This window comes from Mesoplodon mirus, assembly GCF_964341445.2.
Source record: "Mesoplodon mirus genome assembly, chromosome: 2".
NCBI lineage: Eukaryota > Metazoa > Chordata > Mammalia > Artiodactyla > Ziphiidae > Mesoplodon > Mesoplodon mirus.
In genome coordinates, this window is record NC_138977.1 from 127,972,460 (window position 1) to 127,998,065 (window position 25,606).

General features: G+C 40.1%; 2 protein-coding genes across 3 annotated transcripts; both read left to right on the plus strand.

The window, feature by feature from the left end:
* Positions 1-3,437: 3,437 nt before the first annotated feature.
* Positions 3,438-9,691, plus strand: NDUFC1 (NADH:ubiquinone oxidoreductase subunit C1). The gene is made up of 4 exons (XM_082640787.1): positions 3,438-3,531; positions 4,071-4,174; positions 5,676-5,755; positions 6,740-9,691. The coding sequence occupies exons 1-3, from the start codon at positions 3,465-3,467 to the stop codon at positions 5,733-5,735; spliced, it is 231 nt and encodes a 76-aa protein (XP_082496913.1). The 5' UTR covers positions 3,438-3,464; the 3' UTR covers positions 5,736-5,755; positions 6,740-9,691.
* Positions 9,692-12,665: 2,974 nt separating this feature from the next.
* On the plus strand, positions 12,666-25,309 carry MGARP (mitochondria localized glutamic acid rich protein). Of its 2 annotated transcripts, none has more exons than XM_082611321.1 (4): positions 12,666-12,816; positions 18,345-18,448; positions 23,101-23,194; positions 24,534-25,309. In XM_082611321.1, exons 1-4 carry the CDS (start codon positions 12,735-12,737, stop codon positions 24,974-24,976), a joined length of 723 nt encoding a protein of 240 aa, XP_082467447.1. In that variant the 5' UTR covers positions 12,666-12,734; the 3' UTR covers positions 24,977-25,309. The 2 variants fall into 2 exon arrangements, with proteins under 2 accessions (XP_082467447.1, XP_082467448.1); XM_082611322.1 differs by having other exon boundaries at positions 24,675-25,309.
* Positions 25,310-25,606: the final 297 nt, after the last annotated feature.

A 25,606-nucleotide genomic window follows, 5' to 3' on the forward strand; every position in this document is an offset into this window, starting at 1 on the left:
ATAATATTCTGTTTTCACCTTGGGGGAAGAAAATTTCTGGTCTTTGAAACAAACTGTAGTTTCTACCAGAAGCTGAGTAACTGAATAGATGAGCTAGCAATATAGTTTGGCAAATATGTTCCTTTTGGCTAATGACAAATAAATAACAATCTTTAAGACTCAGTGAATACTAGTCTGATTCAACATTTATGTGAGTTACAAACATCCTAGTTAAAATGCACCTACAAATAGTTGGACCACACAGTCAGTGATTTGATAGCCTGAACTCAATAAAATGTCTACTCTGATAGATCACCACTATTTGACAAATAGCGATCCCATTTAATGGCTTATGCTTTGAATGACAGCTATGCAGGGAGTTAACATATCCAAGGCTAGGTGTGATGATGATGATGGTGGTGGTGGTAGTTATTTCATTCATCTTACAACATGTGTTTGCATATCACTTTTGTGATAAATTCACCATAAATAAAGAAATAACGTTGCAAACTTTAATTCTACAAAAGGGGTACAAAGAGTGAAATTCCTCCATCTTCATATATGTAAGAGGTTCTCTATTGACACTTCTATATGTTTACATATTTACATTTTCTAGAAACAAACATAAAAGAAATCTATGTATTTGCCACCCAGATTTACAAAATGTTAACGTTTTGTGATTGCTTTTTTTTTTTTAATAAAAACTTGCAGATACAGCTATCCCTCTGCAGATTTGAATTTGATGTATAGTGTTCTCATGCTTCATAAATCAGTAAACATGTAGGAAGCACTTTTACCTTTTATACTGTTTTCAACTCTGGCTTTACTTTAACCCTTCCCCGGGAGATGTGAGTTGAGTAAGAGGTTTCCCAGTGGAAAAATCTGGGACTAAAAATTTGATTTTCCAGCAACATGGATGGACATGGAGATTATCATACTAACTGAAATAAGTCAGACAGAGAAAGACAAATATCATATGATATGCCTTATATGTGGAATATTAAAAAAAATTATACAAATGAACTTATTTACAAAACAGAAACAGACTCACAGATTTAGAGAACGAACTTAACTACGGTTACCAGGGAGGAAGGGGGAGGGGGAGGGATAGACTGGAAATTTGGGATTGACATGTACACACTGCTATATTTAAAATAGATAACCAGGGCTTCCCTGGTGGCACAGTGGTTAAGAATCTGCCTGCCTATGCAGGGAACACGGGTTTGAGCCCTGGTCGGGGAAGATCTCACATGCCGCGGCGCAACTAAGCCCGTGAACCACAACTACTGAAGCCTGCATGCCTGGAGTCCGTGCTCTGCAACAAGAGAAGCCACCGCAATGAGAAGCCCGCGCACCACAAAGAAGAGTAGCCCCTGCTCGCCGCAGCTAGAGAAAGCCTGCGCGCAGCAAGGAAGATCCAGCGCAGCCAAAAATAAATAAATAAAATAAAATTTATTTTTAAAAAAATAAATAAATAAAATAAAATAGATAACCAACAAGGACCTACTGTATAGCACAGGGAACTCATCTAAATATTCTGTTACAACCTAAATGGGAAAATAATTTGAAAAAGAAGATACGTGTATATGTAAAAATAAAATAAAAAATAAAAATTTGATTTTCTAGCTGCTAACTAGAAAGGGGGAACTCTTTGCCTGGGTCATAAATAAGGTGTTAGCATTCAGTTTCTGGGGATGCTTAAATGAATGTCACGTAGCAACTTCTACCAAAATATCACAGCTATTAGCTCCTGGCTGAAATTGCTTCATCAGGATTCTTTTCAAGATGGAGTTTCATGTACAGCTGCCTACTCCAAGTGTAGGATTCCATCAGCTCTAACATGATGAGAGAAATGTGCTTATACTTCATCACTTTCCCAAAATATACACTGGTAAAAGGATACAGGGGGCAAAAGAACAAAACAGCCTTTTCCAATGGCAGTAGTGAGATTTAGTAATTTGCCTAATGGTTTTGTATGCTCTAACTAAATGTGGCTTCTGTTCCAACTTGTTGGATTCTAGCAAAACCTGTGTCAGGACAAGCTTCCAAGGGATGGGGTAGAAAGGATATACTACTGACAGGTTGCTGAGTGGACAAGAAGCCAAGAAGTTGAGAACCAACAACTGACTCAGCATGTTAGTTGCATGGTTTGTTTACTTGAGCATGAGTTCAGGAGGCTCAAACTAGGTTACAAACTATAAAGTAACTAACAGTTTAGCAATCTATGTAGCCATCAGTTGTATGTAAAAATGAGCCACAAAACATAGAACGATTATTTTACTTTTTTGGTCAATAATTTTTGGTTAACAATTTTTTTCAATATCATTGCTAAGGAAAGTATAGAAAGAAAAAGAGATTTGCTAACAGTTATTTTGCCCTTAAAATGAACCCAAATGACATTAGGCTTAAAAGATTAAACCTAATTAAAATATGTAAAAATACACATATTTTTACATGGCCTTTAGACATCAGTTTGAATCGAGAATTAAATGCACAAAAAATCTGGTTCAAATGTGAAAGATAAAACCTATTGGTCAGTACAATAGGTATCAAAGAGATAGCCAAAAGCAAGTTGTTTACAACTACCAGACACGCTCTAAGCTTCCCAACGACCCTATAGCGTAGGTGTTTTGTTCCAGATATAAAACTGAGGCATGGAGAGGTTAAGTAATTTGCCTAAAAATCATATAGCTAAAAAGAGGTGAGCAAGAATGGCGCTTTGAACTTGGCACTTTGAGTCTGCTCTGCAGCTTATGGCCTCAGGGGACTGTCTAAACCTGTTGGGTGGGCTAAGTCCGAGTCCCAACTTCCCCAGCTGTGTGGTCTTGAACTGGTCGGGGTACTTCTGAAATACTAGGATTCTCTTTTCCTCACAGGGTTGTGGGGCTTTACTGTGCTAGTGCGTATAAACAGACTTTGGGAACTGTTAAGAGGTCGTTTCAAATATGAGGTATATATAATACGTCACCTTGGAGGAAGAGCTTGTCTTTTGAGCTTCATCTATAAATTGAGAATGATAATCACGGCGTGTCCTGCGGCCGTTGTGAAAGTGAAATGATAGTGCATGTAAATCAAATGATGCATTAAGGCACAGTGCCTGAAACACCGAATTCGATCAAAATGCTACTATTCAACCCCCTTCACTTGCAGTTTCCCGACTTACGCAGGAAGATTTTGGTAACTCTCTCTGTAAGTGTCCCTGGGGTGGGGGTCTGAAATAAACTCTCTGAGGACAGAGACGCGGCTAAACTACCTTTTATTTTCCCCCTTGTAATCATCTCCTTCGTAATCCCACTGTGCAGATTGAGGGCTGAGACCAGAAGAGCTAGAGTACCAGGCGGTAACTCCAATTCTTGGGGTTAGCGCCCCCACGCGGCACGGCCGCAGAGCCCGCTGTTCCGCGCCTCCGCCCGCCAGGGGGCGCTCGGCCGGATGCCGACCCCCGGGAGCAGCGGGGCTGGAGGAGGCGGAGCCCAACCGGCAAGATGGCGCCGTCCGCCTTGCTGCGTCCTTTCTACAAGCTGCTGGCCCCGGCCAGGCTCCCGGGCGGCTGTAAGTGTCCCTCCTCGAGCAGGCCGCCCCGACCTTCCAGCCTGCGGCTCCCAGGGCGGACCCAGCCCCGCGGGGGCAGGAGGCGGCTGCGCCCCGGGCTTGTCCGGCCGTGACCTTCGCCGGCCCGCCTCCCGGAGCCCACGCCTGCCTCCACCCGCGACTCTCGGATCCCCGTCTACCGCCGCCCACCCTCCTCCCAGTGCCGTCCGACCCCTCGGGGTCTCAGCGAATGGACTTTGAGTCCCTCCTCCTGCAGACGCGGGAGAAGGAGACCCTCCCGGGGGCGCTTCTATCCGCCCACCCCTGAGACGTCGGAGGGGTCGCCAAAGCCCGTGTACGAGGCTTTGAAGGCGCCCCTCGTCTGCCCCTGCTGGTGGCCCAGGGCGAGTTACTAGGCCTCTCTGAACCTCTACTTCTGTGGCTGTTTAAATGAGGAAGTAGAAGGGGGAATTAAAAGCGACAATACGCATGTAAATGTCAGGTTTATTCCTACAGGGCGGTAAGTTATAGATTTAGAGACCCTTTCTGTCCCCTTTCAGCTTCAGCGCGGTCAAAGTTCTACATTCGGGAACCGCCACAAGGCAGACCTGACTGGCTGAAGGTTGGACTGACCTTGGGCACCTCCGTTTTCTTGTGGATCTATGTAAGTATATACTCCCTTAAATCGTGCTACTCCAGCACGCTGGAGAGGACAAGTATCGGTGTGAGGTTGAATGGTGCGCAGCAAATCTTCCATTCCATAGGTTATTTATGTAACTGCTAATAATCTATTTCTCCAGGAGGGAAATCCCAAGGACTAAAAAATATTAAGGTTTCAGAGGCATCGAGAAAGTATAATGAGGCTGAAATTTCTGTCATTGATCCTTCGCCTGGTTTTGTCGCGAATGGCAGTTTTACTACATATTAATTATTCTTTAGTTTATTTCTTAATAAAGATGGAGGCAGGTTGGGATTTTATGAAGGCACTTTTTTCAGATGCCATAGGGACAGATCGTAAATGAACAAGCTATACAAATTAAATCCCATTGAACTTACAAGATATAAGATTTTAACAATGTTTGTATAAATACATTGTTGGAAATTGTACCTAGTGTGTAGCAGCCTTTTTCTTTCTTTCTTTTTTTGTCTTTGTTTACAGTATGCCAAATGCTTTACCTGTAAAAACTTGTTTAATTTTTTCAACACTATGTGGTAGTACTATTATTGTTGACCTTTTACGGATGTAGGAAACACTTGGAGAAATTAATTTGCCAAACCAAGTTCTCCCTGACTTCAGAGCTACACTGTAGACCACTGTGAAATACTGCCTCTCCATAGATACATTTTTTAAAAGTATCTGTGCTACATTCGTATTTAAATGTTTTGTTTTGGAATTTCCTCCACTGCCGCCCACCTCCAACTCTTAGATCTCTTATTTGGGATTTTTTTTCATTAAAGTGGTTCAGCTCTTTGACATGGAAAGGAGGAAGAGATGTTGAAAGTTACTTACAACTTAGTAACTAATCCTTTCAAAATAACGTTTGTTATAATGTAACTTTATACGTTCTTAAAGTTTTCCTAAAAAGAAACTTGTTGCTGAGTGCTCTGATTGATATTGGATCTTTGCAAAACATGTCACCCTATATCAGCCATCGTTCTAGTTGCATATTCTGTCAGACAGTGGTTCTGAGAAAGTGGCTCTCCTCCATGACATCTAATTAAAACATATATAGTTGGGGGATGTGGGTTGGTCGTTCACTCACAATATCATACTTCTGAGGTGAGAAGTATAGTACACATCCACCCCATCTAATAACCAGGTTCTGCTCTGTCCTATTGCTTTAGCCCCTCTGTGGTAAGGCTCTCCATTCCATTAATTACCCACTGAGTGAAGTAATTTATTTGCAGAAGTTGGATTTAAACTTTTAAGGGTTGCCTTCTCAAATTTATAGTATGTCAGATTGTGGTGAACAAGTACATATCATTCATAGCTTTTGGACTTTTGTATCCCTTAGCCTTTTATTTCTAACTAGAATAGTTGTAATTCTTTTAATCTATCCTTATTTCTCTTGCAAAATATAAATATCATTAGTTGATCTGCTCCTTCTCCTCTTTAAGTTGCCAGGAAGATTACATTTCTAATTTTAACTGTTACCTACTTCTAGCTCATCAAACAACATAATGAAGATGTTTTAGAGTATAAAAGAAGAAATGGGTTGGAATAAACTTTTGAAATACCAATACAGTAAGTATGTGATTTTCTAGGATTGAATAGACTATGCAAGTTAATTTGACCTCTTTTTAAATAATGTGTTTTGACTTTTTTCATTAGATTTATACTTTTTAGCACCTATATTCCTGTCTGTGACAAATTTATGAATTTTCAATACCTTGGCTCAAGGATCTCTTAGCATAATGATTTTTAATCATTACACTTTGACTGTGTTCAAAGGAAGTTGTGCTTAAGAATGAAACCAAAATCATATTTTCTTAAATCTAATAGTGCTGTACACAGTGCCTTCATAGCACTTAGGACAAGTTATCATTGTTTGTGTATGTATTTCTTAATACCTGTTTGTCGTATACCACACTTGAGTGTAAAATTCCATGAGAACAGGGCATTCAATTGTTAAATTTCTTACTGCATGACGATTTTATTATGATTGTCATTACAACTAACACGCAGTTGGACAATTCCTGATAAAACCTAGCTGTGAATAAGATAGAATACACTGCATGGTCTGTGATTTAAGAGAGTGAGTTTATTTTATATGTATATGTGTGCCATATTTCTGAAAATATTTTTAAAGAATCCTATATTAAACCTTTTGTAAAATGGAAAATCATCCTTATAAATCTCAGCTTTCTTGGATTAGGTTGATTAAAGTAGATAACTTATATGTTCTGGAGAATAAAATAGTAATCACAAATGTACATTTTGTTCTATTATTATCACCTTGCCCATTTCACTACTTCAGTCAATCAAGAGATAAAAATGAAATAGGTTTTTAAATCAAAACCAGATGCTTTTGCTACTCCTGTAGTTAAGATTTAAAAAAAAAAAATTTTTTTTTTTTGCTAAAATTTAGATAAAATGAGGAGTTGATATTCTTTGTGGATTTGTTTTTTTAGACTTCCCCTGATGCTTTAAGGTGCATTGTTCAGAATGGTCTAATTTTAATATTACTTTTGCTGGTTAATGCTACAGTTTTCTTTTTTTTCATTATAGGTATATAGTGTTTATAGCAGTTCCTCTGGATTCACCAATCTGTTGAGCTGTAAACTGAGAGAGTTACATGTGAACATATGTCAAGTCAGCATTTGTGTTTCACATAATTAAATTAAAAAATACTTCTGTATTCTTCAGCTTATGTACATTGTGACAATGTATAAAATGTCAATTCTAACGTAAATTACTAGAAGTATTTTAATGTGGAAAGTACCATCTGATAATAGGGTCAGTGGTAATTAAGAACACATTGGTAAGAAAACTTTTTAAGGATATAGATTAAAAAAAAAATCACTTCTGAGGATTTAGTCCTTCTGTCAACTTCTGATTTCTAATCAGAAGATTTATTTAGTGATCAGGATGATAGAACTACTCCTACTCTATTATTTAAAATACAAAAGAACCCAAATACTATTTTCTTCTTACCAGAGTTTCTTCTGACTCCATTTCCTTGAGTTTGAATGATTTTCATTTGGGTGACTGTTTTTAACACCGGTATGGCAACAGTTGGCTCTTTTTGCTAATATGACTTTCATCCAATGAATAACAGACTATTCAAAAAAAGGAGTTGGTGAGAGCTAACAGAGACAAAAAACACTTCATTTATCCCTCATTAAAACCCTTTCTTGTGAATCAGTTAACACCTATTTATATGCCACTTCATTAACATATAATTTAAACACTTAATGTATTAATACTATACATTTAAAAGTGTATTATTTGTATCTCCATTTTGCTGTTAAATAGAAAGTTTCATTGCCTTATAAATGGCTTTGTTAGTGTTTTGGGCTCTGGCCAACACTCTGGGAGATTCATGGCCCAATACCTTTGGAAGTCACTTCTGAACATAAACTCAGAGTTACATTATCTCAGAATAAGTATTTAATCCAAATTCAGTGAAAGACCAGATAAAACAGTAACTATGAACTTTTGTCAATTCAGAGTCCTAGGTGGTAGAACTGGAAAGGACCTTAGGGGGTCATATAGACCAATTCCATAATTTTATAAATGCAGAAACCAGAGGTAAAGAGTCATTTGCCCAATATCACTGGAAAGTAGACTGATGGACTCTTAAAGATGACCATGTCCTATTCCCCAGAATTTGTATATATGTTAGGTTAGGTTAGGCAAAGAGGAATTAAGGTTGCAGATGGAATTAAATGTACTAATCAGCTGACATTGAGATGGAGAGATTATCCTAGATTATCTGGTTGGGCCTGATGTAATCACAAGGGTCCTTAGAAGTGGAAGAGGGAGGCACCAGTATGTGTCAGAGTGGTGTGATATGAGAAAGATTCAGCCGGCCATTGCTAGCTTTGAAGATGAAAGAGGGCCAAGAGCCAAGGGACAGAGAAGTCAAAGAAATTCTACGCTGGAGCCTCCAGAAAGGAACACAGCCTTGCTGACACCTTAACTTTAGCCCAGTGAGACCCATGTTGGATTTATCACCTACAAAAATGTAAGATAGTAAATTTGTGTTGTTTTAAACCATTAAGTTTGTTATAGCAGCAGTAGGAAACTAATACTGTCACATGGTAATGGACCAAGAAGTCAGGTATCAACTCCCAGTTCAAGGAACTTTACCCTAAAAGAGACACTTAAAATTCACATCCCTAAAGGGAACAGAAAACTCTTAAGACATTTGAAATTCTGGAAACTGATAACCTTAGTTGGAAATAAAATACAGCTTTAACAAGCAAGATTTACTGTATGTCAGGCCTTGAAAATAAAGCTGCCCTGTGTGGACTTGCATCTTGATTGTGCCTCTGTAACTCCAGGGGGAGCCATTCATGAAGACTAGGGCTGTCCAAAAGAACTTTCTGCAATGATGGAAATGTTCTGCCTGTGCTAGCCAATGTAGTAGCCACTACTCCCATGTGGCTGTTGAGCATTTGGAATGTGATTAATGTGACTGCATTTTTTTTAGTTTTATTTCCTTTTCATTAAATAGCCACATGGGGCTGGGGGCTGCCGTATCGGACAGAACAGATGCAGGTTACGCTGAGTGACACCTCCTAGGGTTGTGCCACATGGGGGCACTGGTGAAAGGTGCTTTCTAAGCTGAATATTGAAACCTAACTCAAATTATATTAAACTAAAAAAAAAGGTTATGAGGATACAGAGTGACTCACAGACTGCTATAACAGGCATGCACCTGAGCCCAGGAATAATTGGGGCCTGGAATTCAAATGTTATCCAGACTTTTGCTCTTGGCTCTGCTTCCTGCGTTATGTGCTTTATTTCCTTTGCACACAGACCCTCTCTTCCCCAGCCCACGTTGTAAAGAGAAGGCTACGGTCAGTAGTGTCTTAAACTGAGATGTTTTAGCTGGACTGAACAAGAATTGTTCTGGTACACAACTCCTAAGAAGATCTTGGCCAAATGATGGTTCCTTTAGCGATAATGTAAAAGAATTTCCATAAAAAAGAAGATACAGACAAAACCATATGTCAAATGCTGTCAAGTTTTTTATTAGATCAAAATCAGACCTTTTCAGATTCAGTATCTGTGAGATAGTCATTAAATTATTTTCTTAAGTTGCCATAGGAAAAAAAAACAAGCTATAGGAGCTCAGTTTTAAGTATAAGAAGTTGTTATGGGTTAAATTTTGGTCCCCCAAAAGATATGTTGAAGTCCCAGCCCCCATTATCTCAGAATGTAACCTTATTTGGAAATAGGGTATTTGCAGATATAATTAGTTAAAGTGAGTATACTGGAGTAGAGTGGGCCCTTAGCCCAATGTGACTGGTATGTTTCTAAGGAGAAAAGACACAGACACACAGGGAGAAGACAGGAATGATGGAGGCAGGGACTGGAGTGATGCATGTGGAAAGCAAGGATTACCAGTAAACGTCAGAAGCTGGAAGGGTTCTCGCCTACATGTTTCACACCTTGACTTCAGACTTTTAACCTCCAGAGCTGTGAGAGAATAAAGTTTGTTGTTTTAAGCCATCCAAGTCTGTATTAATTTGTTATGGTAGCCTTAGGAAAATAATATGGAAGGGGTAGGGAACGTCATGTTTATTTTACTACAGAAGAGAAAGTGAATAGATGGGAAGAGTACTGAGAAACCTCCAAGAATAAGAATTTACCATCTTGATTGCCCTTTCTCCTTCATTTTATCGAAATATTTTAGGCCATCAAAAGCATGCATACGAAATGTAAAATAGATAGCTAGTGGGAAGCAGCCACGTAGCACAGGGAGATCAGCTCAGTGCTTTGTGACCACCTAGAGGGGTGGGATAGGGAGGGTGGGAGGGAGACGCAAGAGGGAAGAGATATGGGAACATATGTATACGTATAGCTGTTTCACTTTGTTATACAGCAGAAACTAACACACCATTGTAAAGCAATTATACTCCAATAAAGATGTTAAAAAAAAAAAAGCGTGCTTATCAGCACTTTCTCAAATTGCTTTCCAATTTGTCTTCCTAGATACTCTTCTAAATTGTTTCACTTTATATCCGTATTGATCTGTTGAAAGTACAGGTTATAGCTTAGGGATTTAGTATTTTAAAAAAAACAAAGCTGTTTCTAGCCTTCTGTGGAGCCTAGGAAATCACTCAGTCTTTGAAAATTGCCTTTAATTATATGGAACTTAAGCCTTGAGTAAGTATGACTAATATTGCCAGTGGTTAGGGAGCTTCGTGAGCTCCCTCTCTTACAATATGTTTTCAAAACTAATATTGTCTTTGTCAACAATCACAGTTAGGTGGAGATCATCTTAGATAAACCAAGTTAACTCTAACCCTAAGTTCTTGTTTTCCCAACAAGACCAAGAAAAATGTCAAGGATGTGCTCAAGGGCAGCATTATAAACAATGTGACTGAAGCTGGGAAACTACTATCTCAGCCTTAACAGTCTTGTATAGCGAAGACCTACTGTTAAAATTCTCTCAGGGTTCTGGAGAAACAGCTTGCTACAGAGTGAATTTGACACCCCACAGGCATGTCCTTTCTTGGGAAGTGTTTCATCAAAATGTGGGAAGAGTTTGACATCAAAATGGAAAGCCACATATCCTACAGGAGCAGTAGAGTAGGTGGCAAATTCCCTTTGATCCAAGAGGCATGAGCTTTTAGCTAAGATGAAAAGGGATCTGGAGAAGTGGCACTATTTATCTCACAGTTCTTGCCTTTGCCAGCTGGGATGGCCACATCCAACCTAGAGGACATGATAAACTCCCCGCTGGACCTTACCATATGATGAGATGGTGGACTATAATGGATCCTATCATGTGCACACTGAGAGGCATCAGAACATTGTAAGGGAGCCTGAAGCTTCGGCTTAGGCTGGAAGTCAGAGTCTAGCACTGCCTTCTCCAACTAGCTGAGTGTGTTTTATACCTAATGTGCTTTACAGCTGACAACAACACAATGAATAAAGGAGTTATCCACATTTTACTCCTGTGGATACTCATGAAAATGCATTTACTGCCTTTGACTATTTCCTCTCCCTGGCAACTAAGTCAAAATTCAGCCCTAAGTAGACCAAAAAAGAATGAGCTGTAGTGGTAAATAGATTTGTTTTCTCTTTTAATTTTAAATTGGGCTGCACCAAATTGGAAGCGGTTAGGAGCTCTCCCCACAGATTTGATTTGTTTTGTCAGTCTGTACTAGCTGCTAGCAGTTCATTCTAGGACGTGTACTTGATGCTGGGCAAAGGTAGCAAGTGTACTAATCTGCATTTTGTTACTTTCAGGACTACCTAACTTCTTGGTGGAGGGTCTGGGTCTAGCCCCTTCTTTGGGGCTTGGAAGTCAAAATCTGACCTCTCATTAACACAGATTACCTATTTCCTCTTAAGGTTTAATCACTAGGAATAGCTAGTGACTGAGCATCAAAAACCTAGTTCTGATCATTGGCTTGTATTCCTTAAATGAGAATATATTAAATATTATTAGAATTGGGTTCAGAACGAGAACCTCTGAGGAGTGTTTAGTTATTCACCTAGCAAATGAGCAAACAGTTTGCCTGTAACATGCCAGGAGAACTTGGAACTTGAAGGACTATGTTCATGTCCTTTAAAAAAAAAAAATCATAACCATCGGTCCCTGAAAATTCCTCCCCACCACCTGGTCGTTTGCTAAACCGAGTAATTGCCGCCTTCCTCAGAGGGATGAAATAAAAATTAAAGGAGAAAATTATGTGAAAGTGCTTTATAAACTGTCAAGTGCCAAACATACTTAAGGGGTTATAATAGTAGGAAATGGTGCCTTCCAAAGATGAATCACTTAGAAAATGTTATAAGCGTAAATTATTGGTGTCCATATTCAAACCATGACAGATTCTTGTCACCACAATGAGGCAAGTGATTGAAATCTGGAGGGAGAAACTAATAATTCAGTGTTTTTAGTTGATTTGGAAATACTAGCTTCACATCCCATAGAGGAATATGCAGCATTTTTGGAGTTTATATTTAAAAGTCATTGTAATCGTGAATTGCCTAGAAATTCAGCCATTAGCCAGGAGTTTTCTTGGGATTCTGAACATCACCCAGAGCACTCATGGGAGGCTGAGGCTACCCCTTCTCCTCCATCTCCAGGGAACTTCCAGCTACCCTTTCCACTCCTAGGAAAGCTAGCGGAGCGCGTGAGAGAAAGCGGGTTCAGCTTGCACACGGCATGATAAATCCTGTCTGTGTCGTATTCCGGACGCGAGTCCCGAGCCGTTTCCAGCCTGCTCTGAGGAGTCCCACTGACTGGAACAGTACAGGGCAGGCAGATGACGGCGACTTCTCGGTTCTCCATCCCTTTCCCGAGATGCCACCATCAGCTTCTCGGGCCCAGGCGAAGGCGACAGAGCCTGCAGATTGGGTTGCGGGAGGACGGTGCGCACGACCAACCCCTGTGCACGTCCCCCACGGGGCCGCGGGGCCGGGGCCGGGGCGGGGCGGGCAGGGGTCAGCGCCCCTCCCCGGGGCGGGGCTCGCCAGGGCTCCCCGCGCTCCGCAGCACCGCGGGGCTACAGCGGCAGCGGAGTGCAGGGAGCCGGGCGCGATGTACCTCCGCAGGGCGGTCTCCAAGACCCTGGCGCTGCCTCTGCGGGCGCCCCCAGGCCCCGCGCCGCTCCGGAAGGACGGTGAGTCGCAGGCGCTGGCCCGGGGGGCCTCTCCCGGCGTCCAAGCCTGAGGAGGACAGGTGCCTCGCGCACAGATCGCGCGGGCGCCCCGCTTCCCGCCTGCCCTTCGTGGGCCAAAGCCAACCCCGGCAGCAGAAGCCTGAGATTGGGGATAGGGATGGGGATGGTGGGGGGCGGGGAAGAGGGGGGAGGGTGGCCGGGAAATCACCTCGAAATTCTTGGAGACTTTGGAAGTAGGGTGCCTTTCCAGCGCGGCTTCTGGATCCGGACTAGATTTCCTGGGTTCAAATCTTGATCTTGGGCAAGTGATTTCACTTCAGTTTCCTCATCTGCAAAATGGGGACACTAATGAGTTTTAATGAGTTAATATGTAGTTAACAGCGCTTAGAAAAGTGCCTGGCGAAAGTCGGCAAAGCTTACTCCTTGTCTTAATACAGGGCCCAAAGCGCTCTCCAACTTCACGAGGAAGCAGAGGAATGGGTGGGAAGATGGACCCTGTCCTCGGGCCCGGCAGGGTGCGCGGAAGGCAGTGACGGCCCCGTAGAAGTTGGGTAAATGCTCTTGAGTAAATAGACTCAAGACCTGTCCAGGACTCGGCAGCCACGAGCCTGGGCCGTGGCATCCCCGGTGAGGAAGGGGCTTCGAAATGCTTTCCTTAGGGGCTGCAGAGAGATGTGGAGCCCTCCAGCTGTTGGGCTGCGTCCCCCCTGTATCCATCACCTGTAGATTTTCTAAAGCACGGGGAAAGGGAGCGAATTTCCTGAAGGGGAAGTGGCAGTACGAGCTGGAAGCTTATTAAATAAAAATTGATACACACGAAAGCGCCTAGCCTAGGGCCTGGGCCATCGTAGGTGCTGAAGTGTGAGCAGGAGAGCATTTTCCCTGCCAGCCGGCGGCGGCCCTGCGCCCAGGTTTGCGCTCGCGGGCAGTTCTGCCCCAGCCGGCTCTTTCCTAGTCGTCGCGCATCTTCCTTCTCTTTTCCGTCCCTGACTGGGGCGCCAGCTCTTAGACAACCTCGTTGAAAGTTCTTAAATCTCATCACTTTGCCCCACTTGCTAAGGCTTGCATTGGAGTCGGGGAGAAAGAGAAAGACTCCCGCGGAAAATTCCATGGCCAATTTGTTTCCACTTTGATTAGGCCTGCGGTGGTGATGGTGATGGTGGGAGGGAAGGAAGGTATGTGTAACTAGCTTTATTTTTCTCTTAAAATGCTACTGAGAAGAAGTTGCCTCCAGTAACAGAAATAAGGAGTCTTCGTTTTCCTTGATCTTTATGCCGAGTAAGACAGAGCAGACTTTTCGCTGGTGAAATAGGGGGAAGCCATTCCTTTGAGAGTTCAGAAGATAACAGGGCTGTTGTGATTGGGGGTGGGGAGATGGAAAAGGCCCTGACCGTGGCCTTTCAAGCTCTCTGAACGCAACCCTTGCCGTCCTCACGAACAAGCATACACATCCTTTTTTGGTAGCTGCACATATTTCAAATAATTTCCTCCCCAACTTAGGGCAAAAGAAAAGAAGTTTGAAAATTCTAAACAGGTAGTTAGCAATACTGGTTGTAGCAGTACTGGTCTTTTCCTCATTTTCATCTAATTACTTTTTTGTAGTATTGATTCATTTATGTATTTTCAGAACTGTTATTGACTGGAAATTTGGCTTCGGTCATGGACATTAACCTTGTATTGGTACTTCCAACTTGGATGAAAAATGAAAGTGTTTCAGTTTATTGAAGGATAAAATTTTAACCATGCCTCATCAAATTTTGTTTTCCGGTTTTTGCTTTTAAAAATGTAAAATTTTAATGAATAAATAAATTAGGTTTACAGTAGATCACCGAAAAAACTCAGAAAGACAAAATAGAAGTCGCCTGTAATCCTACCACTTAGTGAATTCCACTATTTATCTACTTTTTAGTGTACGTGGTGTTCCAGACCTTTTTCCCCCACTTCCTGCATTTTTTTTCTTATGTACATTGCTTCCACAATGTACATAATCTGGGATAGTCCTGTAAAGATTATTTTGCTATAACTTTTCACTTAATATAGTGTAAATATTTTCTCGTGTAGACAGTCTTCTGCAAAAATTAAAATATCTGTTTCACATTTATGAATATGCTAAAATTTGTCTAATCTTTACCAAATATTTATTTCCCATTTCATTGCTCTTTTAAATAACTCTGCCATAATTGTATTTGTCTTTACTTAAACCTCTGTAATTTTCTTATTTCTTCCTATTTAAAAAAACTTTTTTTTTTTTTTTTGAGGTACACGGGCCTATCACTGTTGTGGCCTCTCCCGTTGTGGAGCACAGGCTCTGGACGCGCAGGCTCAGCGGCCATGGCTCACAGGCCCAGCCGCTCTACGGCATGTGGGATCTTCCCGGACCGGGGCACGAACCCGAGTCCCCTGCATCGGCAGGCAGACTCTCAACCACTGCGCCACCAGGGAAGCCCTAAAACAACTTTTTGATATTTATGCCTGGTTGCCAACTATGAAAGCTATATATTCCCTATTTAATAACAGCTGTATTTTTAAACCAACAAAAGCTCCACTAGAAGTCAAAGACATAACCTCTTACCATAGCCTCTCAGGGCACATTTGTAGGGAAAAATTGGTTTTTTCTAAGAGATGATCATTTATATCCAAACTAAGAACATATATACAAAATCTTCCCAATTTTGCTACTACAGAGATTCGTAGTTTGTGCAAATGTCTTGAGATTTGCTTTCTGCAAATCATAACTTCTTCCAGGTCCCTACACCCTTATTCTCTGTGTCAGGCCACATCAAAATACATTGAGTTTTCCTAGTCATACAAGTCTCATGCTTTTGCACATGCTCTGCCTTCTTCCTCCAAGGCAATTTTCCCTCCCCTTGTTTATCTGACAAACTCCTACTTTCCTTCAAAGCTCAGGTCACGTCTTTTCAGTTGTGGCAGTTACCTTGAGCCAGCTAGCTGAGTTCTTTCACTGCGTTTTCATGCTGTTGTTGCTTCTGCTTTAATCTATTACAGCATTTGTCATACTGCATTGCAGTTATTTGTCTACAATTATTCGCCTGTACATCTTTTCCCTCTTTTTTTTTATCATTCCTTTTTCTTTTTATTTATTTATTTATTTATTTATTTTTAACATCTTTATTGGAGTATAATTGCTTTACAGTGGTGTGTTATTTTCTGCTTTACAACAAAGTGAATCAGTTATACATATACATATGTCCCCATATCTCTTCCCTCTTGCGTCTCCCTGTTAATGTACTTTTTTTTTTTAACATTTTTTTTATTAGTTTCTGCTTTATAACAAAGTGAATCAGTCATACATATACTTCTGTTCCCACATCCCTTCCCTCATGCATCTCCCTCCCTCCCACCCTCCCCATCCCACCCCTTTCCCTCTTTTTTGAGGCTAGGGACCTTGTGTGTTGTGTTTACAGTTATACTCTTTTTTTAAAAGATTATTTTGTTTTATGTATTTATTTTTATTTTTTGGCTGCACCTCCGGCATGTGGGATCCTAGTTCCCCAGCCAGGGACCAAACCTGCACCCCCTGCATTGGAAGCTCGGAGCCTTAATCACTGGACTGCGAGGGAAGTCCCTACAGTTATAATCTTTTTTTAAAATATAAATTTATTTATTTATTTATTATTTATGTTTGGCTGCGTTGGGTCTTCGTTGCTGCGCGCTGGCTTTCTCTAGTTGCAGTGAGCAGGGGGCTACTCTATGTTGCGGTGCGTGGGCTTCTCGTTGCAGTGGCTTCTCTTGTTGCGGACACAGGCTCTAGGTGCGCAGCCTTCAGTAGTTGTGGCATGAAGGTCCAGTAGTTGTGGCTCACAGGCTCTAGAGCGCAGGCTCAGTAGTTGTGGCACACGGGCTTAGTTGCTCCTAGGCGTGTGGGATCTTCCCAGAGCAGAGATCAAACCTGTGTCCCCTGCATTGGCAGGTGGACTCTTAACCACTGCACCACCAGGGAAGTCCCTCTTTATCTTTAAAATAGAGAATTTGAGCTATATGAACTTTAAGCTTCTTCTAGCTTTGAGTCTATTATAAAAATTTCAATTCCATAACATATGGTATATACAAATTCTAGCACTATAGAGTTAATATATTTAAATAGAATAATACAGTACCTTACTCTGTTTCTATTAGTTTGTACAAAATTGCCCTTTTATTTTAGATATGACCTTATGGCAACATTTGTCTTAAAAGAGCTTATATCTGGTGGGAATGTAAATTGATACAGCCACTATGGAGAACAGTATGGAGGTTCCTTAAAACACTAAAAATAGAACTACCATACGACCCAGCAATCCCACTACTGAGCATATACCCTGAGAAAACCATAATTCAAAAAGAGTCATGTACCACAATGTTCACTGCAGCTCTATTTACAATAGCCAGGACATGGAAGCAACCTAAGTGTCCGTAGACACATGAATGGATAAAGAAGATGTGGCACATATATACAATGGAATATTACTCAGCCATAAAAAGAAGCAAAATTGAGTTATTTGTAGTGAGGTGGATGGACCTGGAGACTGTCATACAGAGTGAAGTAAGTCAGAAAGAGAAAAACAAATACCATATGCTAACACATATATATGGAATCTAAAAAAAAAAAAGGGGGTTCTGAAGAACCTAGGGGCAAGACAGGAATAAAGATGCAGACATAGAGAATGGACTTGAGGACACGGGGAGGGGGAAGGGTAAGCTGGGACGAAGTAGACAGTGGCATGGACTTATATATACTACTAAATGTAAAATAGATAGCTAGTAGGAAGCAGCCGCATAGCACAGGGAGATCAGCTCGGTGCTTTGTGACCACCTAGAGGGGTGGGATAGGGAGGGTGGGAGGGAGACACAAGAGGGAAGAGATATGGGGATATATGTATATGTATAGCTGAATCACTTTGTTATAAAGCAGAAACCAACACACCATTGTAAAGCAATTATACTCCAATAAAGATGTTAAAAAATAAATTAAAAAAAATTTTTAAAAAGCTTCTATCTGCCCATCTTTAAAGGTTTTATATTAGAAGAATTAAAGTTTCTTTCTATGTCTACATTTGCATTACAGATTTATAGAAATGTGTTGGGTTTCAACATAAATGTTTTATTTAACATATAAATTTTAAGCACAAATGTATTTAATTCATTTTTTGTAAAAATAATCTTTTCCATTGAATCCTGTGGTGTAGAATATACAATAAATGGATTTCTTTTGCTCACATGCATCTCGTTTGACATTAAAATTGTTTAAAGCTTTGTCATTTCTCCTTACCCACGTCTGCATTCCTTCCAAGAAAAGCATAATGTGAAGCATCAGGATGACAGGTTTCATAAGTAATTATCAAATTAGATTAAGAAAATGTCAAGTGGAATTATTACCCTACCTTGTAATACTGTATTCCTTTAAGCTAAAATCAGTTGATGTTAATAGATTCTAGGTTCACTGAGGGGTAAAAAATTTTTTTGGATGTAATCATTTAAAATAGTTTTGCCCGTGGTGGAGCTAACTGTGTTTAAACTTGTTTTCCTAGCATCTCTTCGCTGGATGTCATCTAACAAATTCCCTGGATCATCTGGATCAAATATGATCTATTATCTGCTTGTAGGTGTCACAGTCAGTGCTGGTGGATATTATGTAAGTGTTTTAATAACCTTGGTGCTCAGGAATTCATATATTTTACAACCTGTGGTAAAACTCAAAGCAATGTCAAGATCAAGACATGGGATTAATTAAATATACAAGATTCTGAAAAAAAATTTTAAGTATAAAATACTTAATACCACTAACTATGGATGACTTTCATTAAAAACAATGTTATTATAAATACTAACAGTACTAATGGCTGACATTCGAGTGTTTACGACGTGACAGACTCATGGCTCATTTAATTATTGCAACAATTCTTTAAGGTAGGTACTATTATTAACATTTGACAAGAACTGTTTTGAGAGAGAAACTTTTTAAAAATTAATAGACTTTATGGGACTTCCCTGGTGGTCCAGTGGTTAAGACTCCACGCTTCTACTGCAGTGGGTGCGAGTTCCATCCCTGGTCAAGGAACAGAGATTCCCCATGCTGCACAACACGGCCAAAAAAAAATTAATAGACTTTATTTTTTGGAGCAGTTTTAGGTTTACAGAAAAATAAGCAGAAAGTACAGAGAATTCCCATATACTTCCTCTCACCCCTCTGCCCCCCCTTTCCCAAATCAACAACCTTGCTTTAGTGAGATACATTTGTTACAACTGATGGGTCAATAGTGATACATTATTATTAACTAAAGGCTGTAGTTTACATGAGGGTTCACTCCGTGTTGTACATTATATGGGTTTTAACAAATATATACTGACATGTATCCACCATTACAGTAGCACACAGAATAGTTTCATTGCCCTAAAAATACCCTGTGCTCCAACCATTCATTCTTCCCTCTCTCCCCCTAGTCTCCATAGTTTTTTATTAGCTTTTGTTGGTTTGTTTGTTTGTTTTGCGGTACGCGGGCCTCTCACCGTTGTGGCCTCTCCCGCTGCGGAGCACAGGCTCCGGACGCCCAGGCTCAGCGGCCATGGCTCACGGGCTCAGCCGCTCCGCGGCATGTGGGATCCTCCCAGACCGGGGCACGAACCCGTGTCCCCTGCATCGGCAGGCGGACTCCCAACCACTGTGCCACCAGAGAAGCCCCTTAGCTTTATATCTTTACTTTTATTTTTTAAAAGTAATGTTTATCTATATATTTTTTAAAAATTCAAAATAGACATATATAAAATCAAAATAATGTTTTCCTCCCTGGTCTTCCTTATCCAGTCCCCACAAGTAATCACTGTAAAACAAAGCTTTTAATAGTATGATTTTGGAGCTAAAAAAAAAAAAGAAAAGAAACATTTGTGAGTTAATAAGATAATTCTAGGAATTCCCTGGAGGTCCAGGGGTTAGGACTCAGTGCTTTCACTGCTGTGGGCCCAGTGCAATCCCTGGTTGGGGAACTAATATCCCGTAAGCTGCACTGTGTGGCCAAAAAATAAAAAAAATAAATAATAAATAAATAAATAAATAATCCTATTGATTTGAATCATTCCTCATTTTGTCATAAACTTTCTAAACTGAAATCTAATCTTTATTATGAATAAAAGTAGAATAAGTATATATTCTTCAGGAACCATAAGACTACACAATCACTACATTTTGGTTTGACCTTACAGAAATATTCATAAAGAGATTTTTAGTCCTAACTAGGAGCAGTTAGTTTATAGGACTATGTAGGTAATGAAACCAAAATACATATTCTACTCTTCAAAAATGTGAAAGCCTCAAGAAGCCAGGAAAGTTCAAATATGTCACTTATATTATTGTCTTCCACTAATCTACCCGCTTTCACTCATACCCAGATTCCTTTGCTTTTACCATCTTTCTACTGCTTAATATTGAATTCACTGCCCAGGGCTACTATAGTTGGATATAGGCCACTGGAAAACAGATTAAACTAGGCCATGTGATTATGTGGGAAGCTGGAAGACTGAATTTCATCTGGACATCACTACACCTCTAATCATGTTTACCAGTGCCAGACATGAACCTCTGCAGTCCGCTAAATCTTCCTTTGCAAAAGCAATCTTAACAGGCTGATTAGAAACTGGCTACGCCTGAGAGCTCTTTCTGGCCTTGTTCTCTCACAGTGGGAGTGGAAATTGGACAAGGTGATGATCTCTAAGTCCCTTTCCACCTCTAAGATTATGTAGTTTTAATCTGGAATGTCTTCATTCCCAAGAATCTTAGGCTACTTTCAGGAGGAAATACAGAAACTGAGGCACTCAAAACCCCATATTCTAGTCCTCCCCTTCCCTTCCTTGTCCTGCACTAAAATAAATTCTATATTAGGTTTATCTGAATTGAATCCACAGTTGCTCCCTAGGCAAGAGCACTTTTTCATTTCCAAGTAAAATCTACTACCAGAGCCTCTGAAAATCTGAGAAAGGCCCAGGTCACTTCCATTTTTTGAGGGTCTGGGTATCTTGGAAGAACAAAATGCCAGACTGGTTTCTAAAAGTTGTGGTAGATTTTAGATGCTTACATTTAATAAATACAAAATATCATTTGGAAATAACTTCAAAGTCTAATTTTGAGACTCTCTCTTCTAATAGACCTTCCTTCTACTCTGTGCTTGATTATGTTCGATTTGAAAAAGCTAGATCCTCTGGGTTACACATGAGTTGTGAATTATTCTTATATCTCTGATTCTGCTTTAGCAGCTAAATTGTGTTTTAGCCCCTTGAGTAATAAGACTAATGTCCTAGGGATGTTGCTGCTGGGATGGCCATTTCAGGGACATGAACTTGGGCACAGGTTCAGCTTTACTGTACTGAGAACTGAGGGTGCTGACTCAGTGTACAAGTCAGGAGCTCCCACCCCACTAGGAAAATATTCCCTGCTTTTATACAAAAATGTTGACTGTCATTCCTGCTGATCCTGTTTGCTCTGTGTGTTTCAAAGCCAGATGATTCAAGTCAGAATTCACCAAACCCTGGGGGTTTGTTCAAGGGCTACTTTTGCAACATTTCTACCCCTGAGCTTATGGAGTTTTCCATTTTCACAGTCTAATTTTAACATACTATAAAATGGTTTGTAATTTGCATAGGATAACTTTTAATGAGGTTAATGGTTTATGATGATTAAAATTTAGAAAATACTACATATAAATATGCAAATTTTAAAAATCTGTCATCCTACCTGCCACTAAGAGAGAAATATCTACCAACAGTTTTTTAAGCTGAGATAATATAAGCAATATTATCTAGTGAGATTTTCATTTTTTAAATATCATTGTCTAATATGAATACAGGCCAGAGATTACTACTTGATTTTGAAATGAAAGGAGGCCTGCACATTGTATCTAAGATTAAGATAGCTTTATTACCAATTTTGTTTCTCAAGTAACCTGTGGGCCAGTCATATTACTGCTTTTAATGATTAAACCTAGCTGACTTAAGGAATCTTCATTGGGGTCTACAAATGGGTCATTTTGGAAGACTTTTGGAAAACTTTTCATTGTGGGAGAATTGAGTTTCACCTGCAGTTATAAGAACTAATACAGAGAGAGCTCATATACCTTTTGCCTCATTTCCCCCAGTGACAACATCTTTGCTAACTATAAAACTATCACAGCCAGGAAACTGACATGGATATGATCCATAGACCTTATTCAGATTCCACCAGCTTTACATGCACTTGTGCGTGTGTGTGTGTATACGCTCAAGTGCATGTATTTAGTCCTAAGCAATTTTATCACATGTGTAGATTCATGTATTCACCACCACAGTCAAGAGACAAGACTGTCCCATCAACACAAGGGTCCCATGTGTTGTTCTTTTGTAATTGTACTCACTTCCCGCCTGCTTTCCCCTCCCTTCCTGCCACTTCCTGACAACTACTAATCTGTTCTCTATTTCTGTATTTCTTGTCATTTCAAGAACGTTACCAAAAAAAATTAATAATAATAATAGTAATGTTACATAAATGGAATCCTAAGGTGTGTAACCTTTTGAGATTAGCTTTTTTCACTCAGCATAATTTACCTGGAGATTTATCCAAATTGTTTCCCGTATCTATAGTTCATCCCTTTTATGGCTGAGTAGTGTCCTATGTCATGGACGTACCACAGTCTGTGTAACCATTCACCGGTTGGAGGACGTCTGGACTGATTCCAGTTTTTGGCTATTACAAATAAAGCTACCATGAACATTTGTGTACAGGTTTTTGTGTGCATATAAATTTCCATTACTCTGAGATAAATGCCTGTCAGAATATTTTGATTCTAGCATAATTTTTTTTTCTTGGTCTTTATCTATCCACCTTGTGTGTTTTCAGTTATCTTTGACCTCTGTTAGAACATTTGTTTCTTTCCTTTTTTATTTTTTATTTTTATTTTTTTTGCGGTACGCGGGCCTCTCACTGCTGTGGCCTCTCCCGTTGTGGAGCACAGGCTCCAGACGCCCAGGCTCAGCGGCCATGGTTCACGGGCCCAGCCGCTCCGCGGCATGTGGGATCTTCCCAGACCAGGGCACGAACCCGTGTCCCCTGCATCGGCAGGCGGACTCTCAACCACTGCGCCACCAGGGAAGCCCTTTTTCCTTTTTTAAAGCATTCTACTTATTGACAAAGATTTCCAGAGGGGAAATAAAAGAGTAGACGGTGTGTATTGGTTTCTCCTGTTTGAACTGTAGATAGCATTAAACTTGGCATGATGAATCTTAGAGCTCAAGAAATAAACTTAAGCACACATTTACTTTCAGACTTACAAGAGAATCACATCAGAGAAAGCCAAACACAGTGATCATATAACGAATTTGAAAGAAAAAACCAAAGCAGAGTTACATCCACTTCCAGGTAAAGTGAATTTACTCTTTTCTTTTTCCTTGAGGCACTAATTTTCATTATCTTAGTCTAGCAATGGACAGTATTTGTTTTTGGCTTCTTTACTAACTTAATCCAAAATGATTCTGGGTAGAAGTTCATTCAGAAAGGAAAAGTCCAACCAAAGCCTAAAGAATATTGTTAGAGGTTTCGGATGAGGGCATTTGGTAAATGAAAACATTGTGCTTTTAAACTGCTGACCAGCAGCTTTGACTTCTTTGTGTGGTAATATTACTTTTCCCCTACTCAGGTTTCCATTCATGCAGGCATAATTTTAGTATCTGTCTCTCTCAGCAGCTTGACCTTTCATTTCTCTCGTTAATTTTTTTTAAGTCATGAAACTAATTTTGTTTCAGTTTTGGCTAAGACCACCTGTGTGCAGTGACATTAGTAGATTCAGTCATGTCTATTGAGTCCCTCGGTTGATCCGACTGATAAAATGGCAACTTGTAAGAACAGAAATTTGACATTTTCACCCTAATGTATATTTCTTGCCTTAAACTGCTTGCTTTAAACCATACTTTTTTCCATCTCAGCTATAAGGCCATTATTATCAAATACCGTGATCACTATTTAGGGACAAAGAAAACAGCTGCTCATGGACCAGTTTTAACCTTTTAGTCATGAGAACAATAAGAAACAGAATATCATGAGTAAACATTGTTGAATATAATCATGAGATGGCTGATTGTAATAGTGATAAAATACAGCACTTCCATAGCACTTCCTTGGTTTTAAACCCCTCTTCATACATATTATTGCAGTCAATCCTCCCAATAGTTCCATGAGGTAGATATTATTAATATCCCCATTTTACAGATGACAAAACTGAGGTTGAGGGAGGACTAGTGGCTTCTCAGAGTCATCAGCTAGTAAGTTAGCTACTTTTCCATGCTATTTCACATGACACATTGCCTGTTTATTTTCATGGTTTGTATTTAAATAAATAATACACATGAAATTATTATTTTCTTAAGTTCAACAGATTCAAAAGGGTTTTCAGAAGAGCAGACCCTTCGTACCTCCCCAGAGGCAACCAATAACACCAGTTTCTTTGTGTCCTCCAGGAGAGGGTCTCTACAAATATAACTCTCTAGGACTATATTACCCTCCTTTTGTCCTAACACAGATAGTACCATACTGTATACATAGCTCGTTTCCTTGCTTTTTTTTCACTGAACAGACTACCTTGAAGACCATGTCATATCAGTACTTATTGGTCTGTCTCATTTTTTTAAATGACTGCACAGTGTCTCACCGTCTTCCCATGCTCTTTAAATTAATACTTTGCTTAATGGACTAAATTTTAAAGGTGAAAAAGAGAACCTTGTGGGTGCCGAGGAAGCCAGTTCAGAAACCCCCGAAGTACCTTTAGTGGAAGCTCCGGTGGTGGATGCTGCAGAGCTTCCCAGTGCTACAGTTGCAGCCGTAAAAGAGGCTTCCCCCTGTCCAGACAATGTGGAGGCTGCTGCCGAGGAGACCACTGCCGCTGGTGCTGAAACTGGGTCAGAGGTGACAGATGTGGGGACGGGAGAAACCGCAGAGGTCAGCACTGAAACCACGTCAGAGGTTACCAGCGCAGTTCGGGATGAAGCTGTTGCCATCGATAGTGATAAAGGTACAACCGAGAACGAAAGCTGTGGTGAATATGCTGAACTAGAAGAAAATTCTCCAGTTGAGTCAGAATCCTCTGCTGGGGCTGATTTACAGGAAGAAGCCAGTGTTTGTTCTGAGGCCGCCTCAGCCCAAGGCTAATCTCATGCTGATTGACACTTGGGCAAAAAATGCCACAGAGGGTCTGATAGGTGTTTTTGTAGTTTCAGTAACCTTAGATTTTAAAAAGTCTTCTTTTCTAGAAAATGTTAATGTGCCTTGAGGATTTGGGGTATCTGCTGATAGATTTCAGGATCAAGAGATTTGAGATTTTCATGCTGAATAGTTTTCTACTCTCTGGGATCAGAATATGACATGTAAAGAGCTTAAAGAGTTTCACCTGCGGATTTAAATTTTATATCATAGGAATTGAGCTATCTATACAACCTGCATTCACTTTAATTTTGCTATAATTTTACCTTTCTTTAATGTATGTAAATCTAGATTCTTGAGTTTTGATTTGAACTCATTTAAATAAATTTGGAAAATCTTTAGTGCTTCTATATTTATTCACTAATATTTATCTGTATAAATAGTATATACTAATATACCCACATATAACAGCACATGAACATTGCAATATTATCAAAGAAAACATAATCTAGGGAGAACTCTGCATATGGCAATATATGTATCCGTTCTCCCATCTATATTACACGGCAGGCTGTGCCAGTATTTTCCATTTCAGTTTAGTTCTCTTCAAGCAGCATTTATCCTGGCACTTTGTGCCAG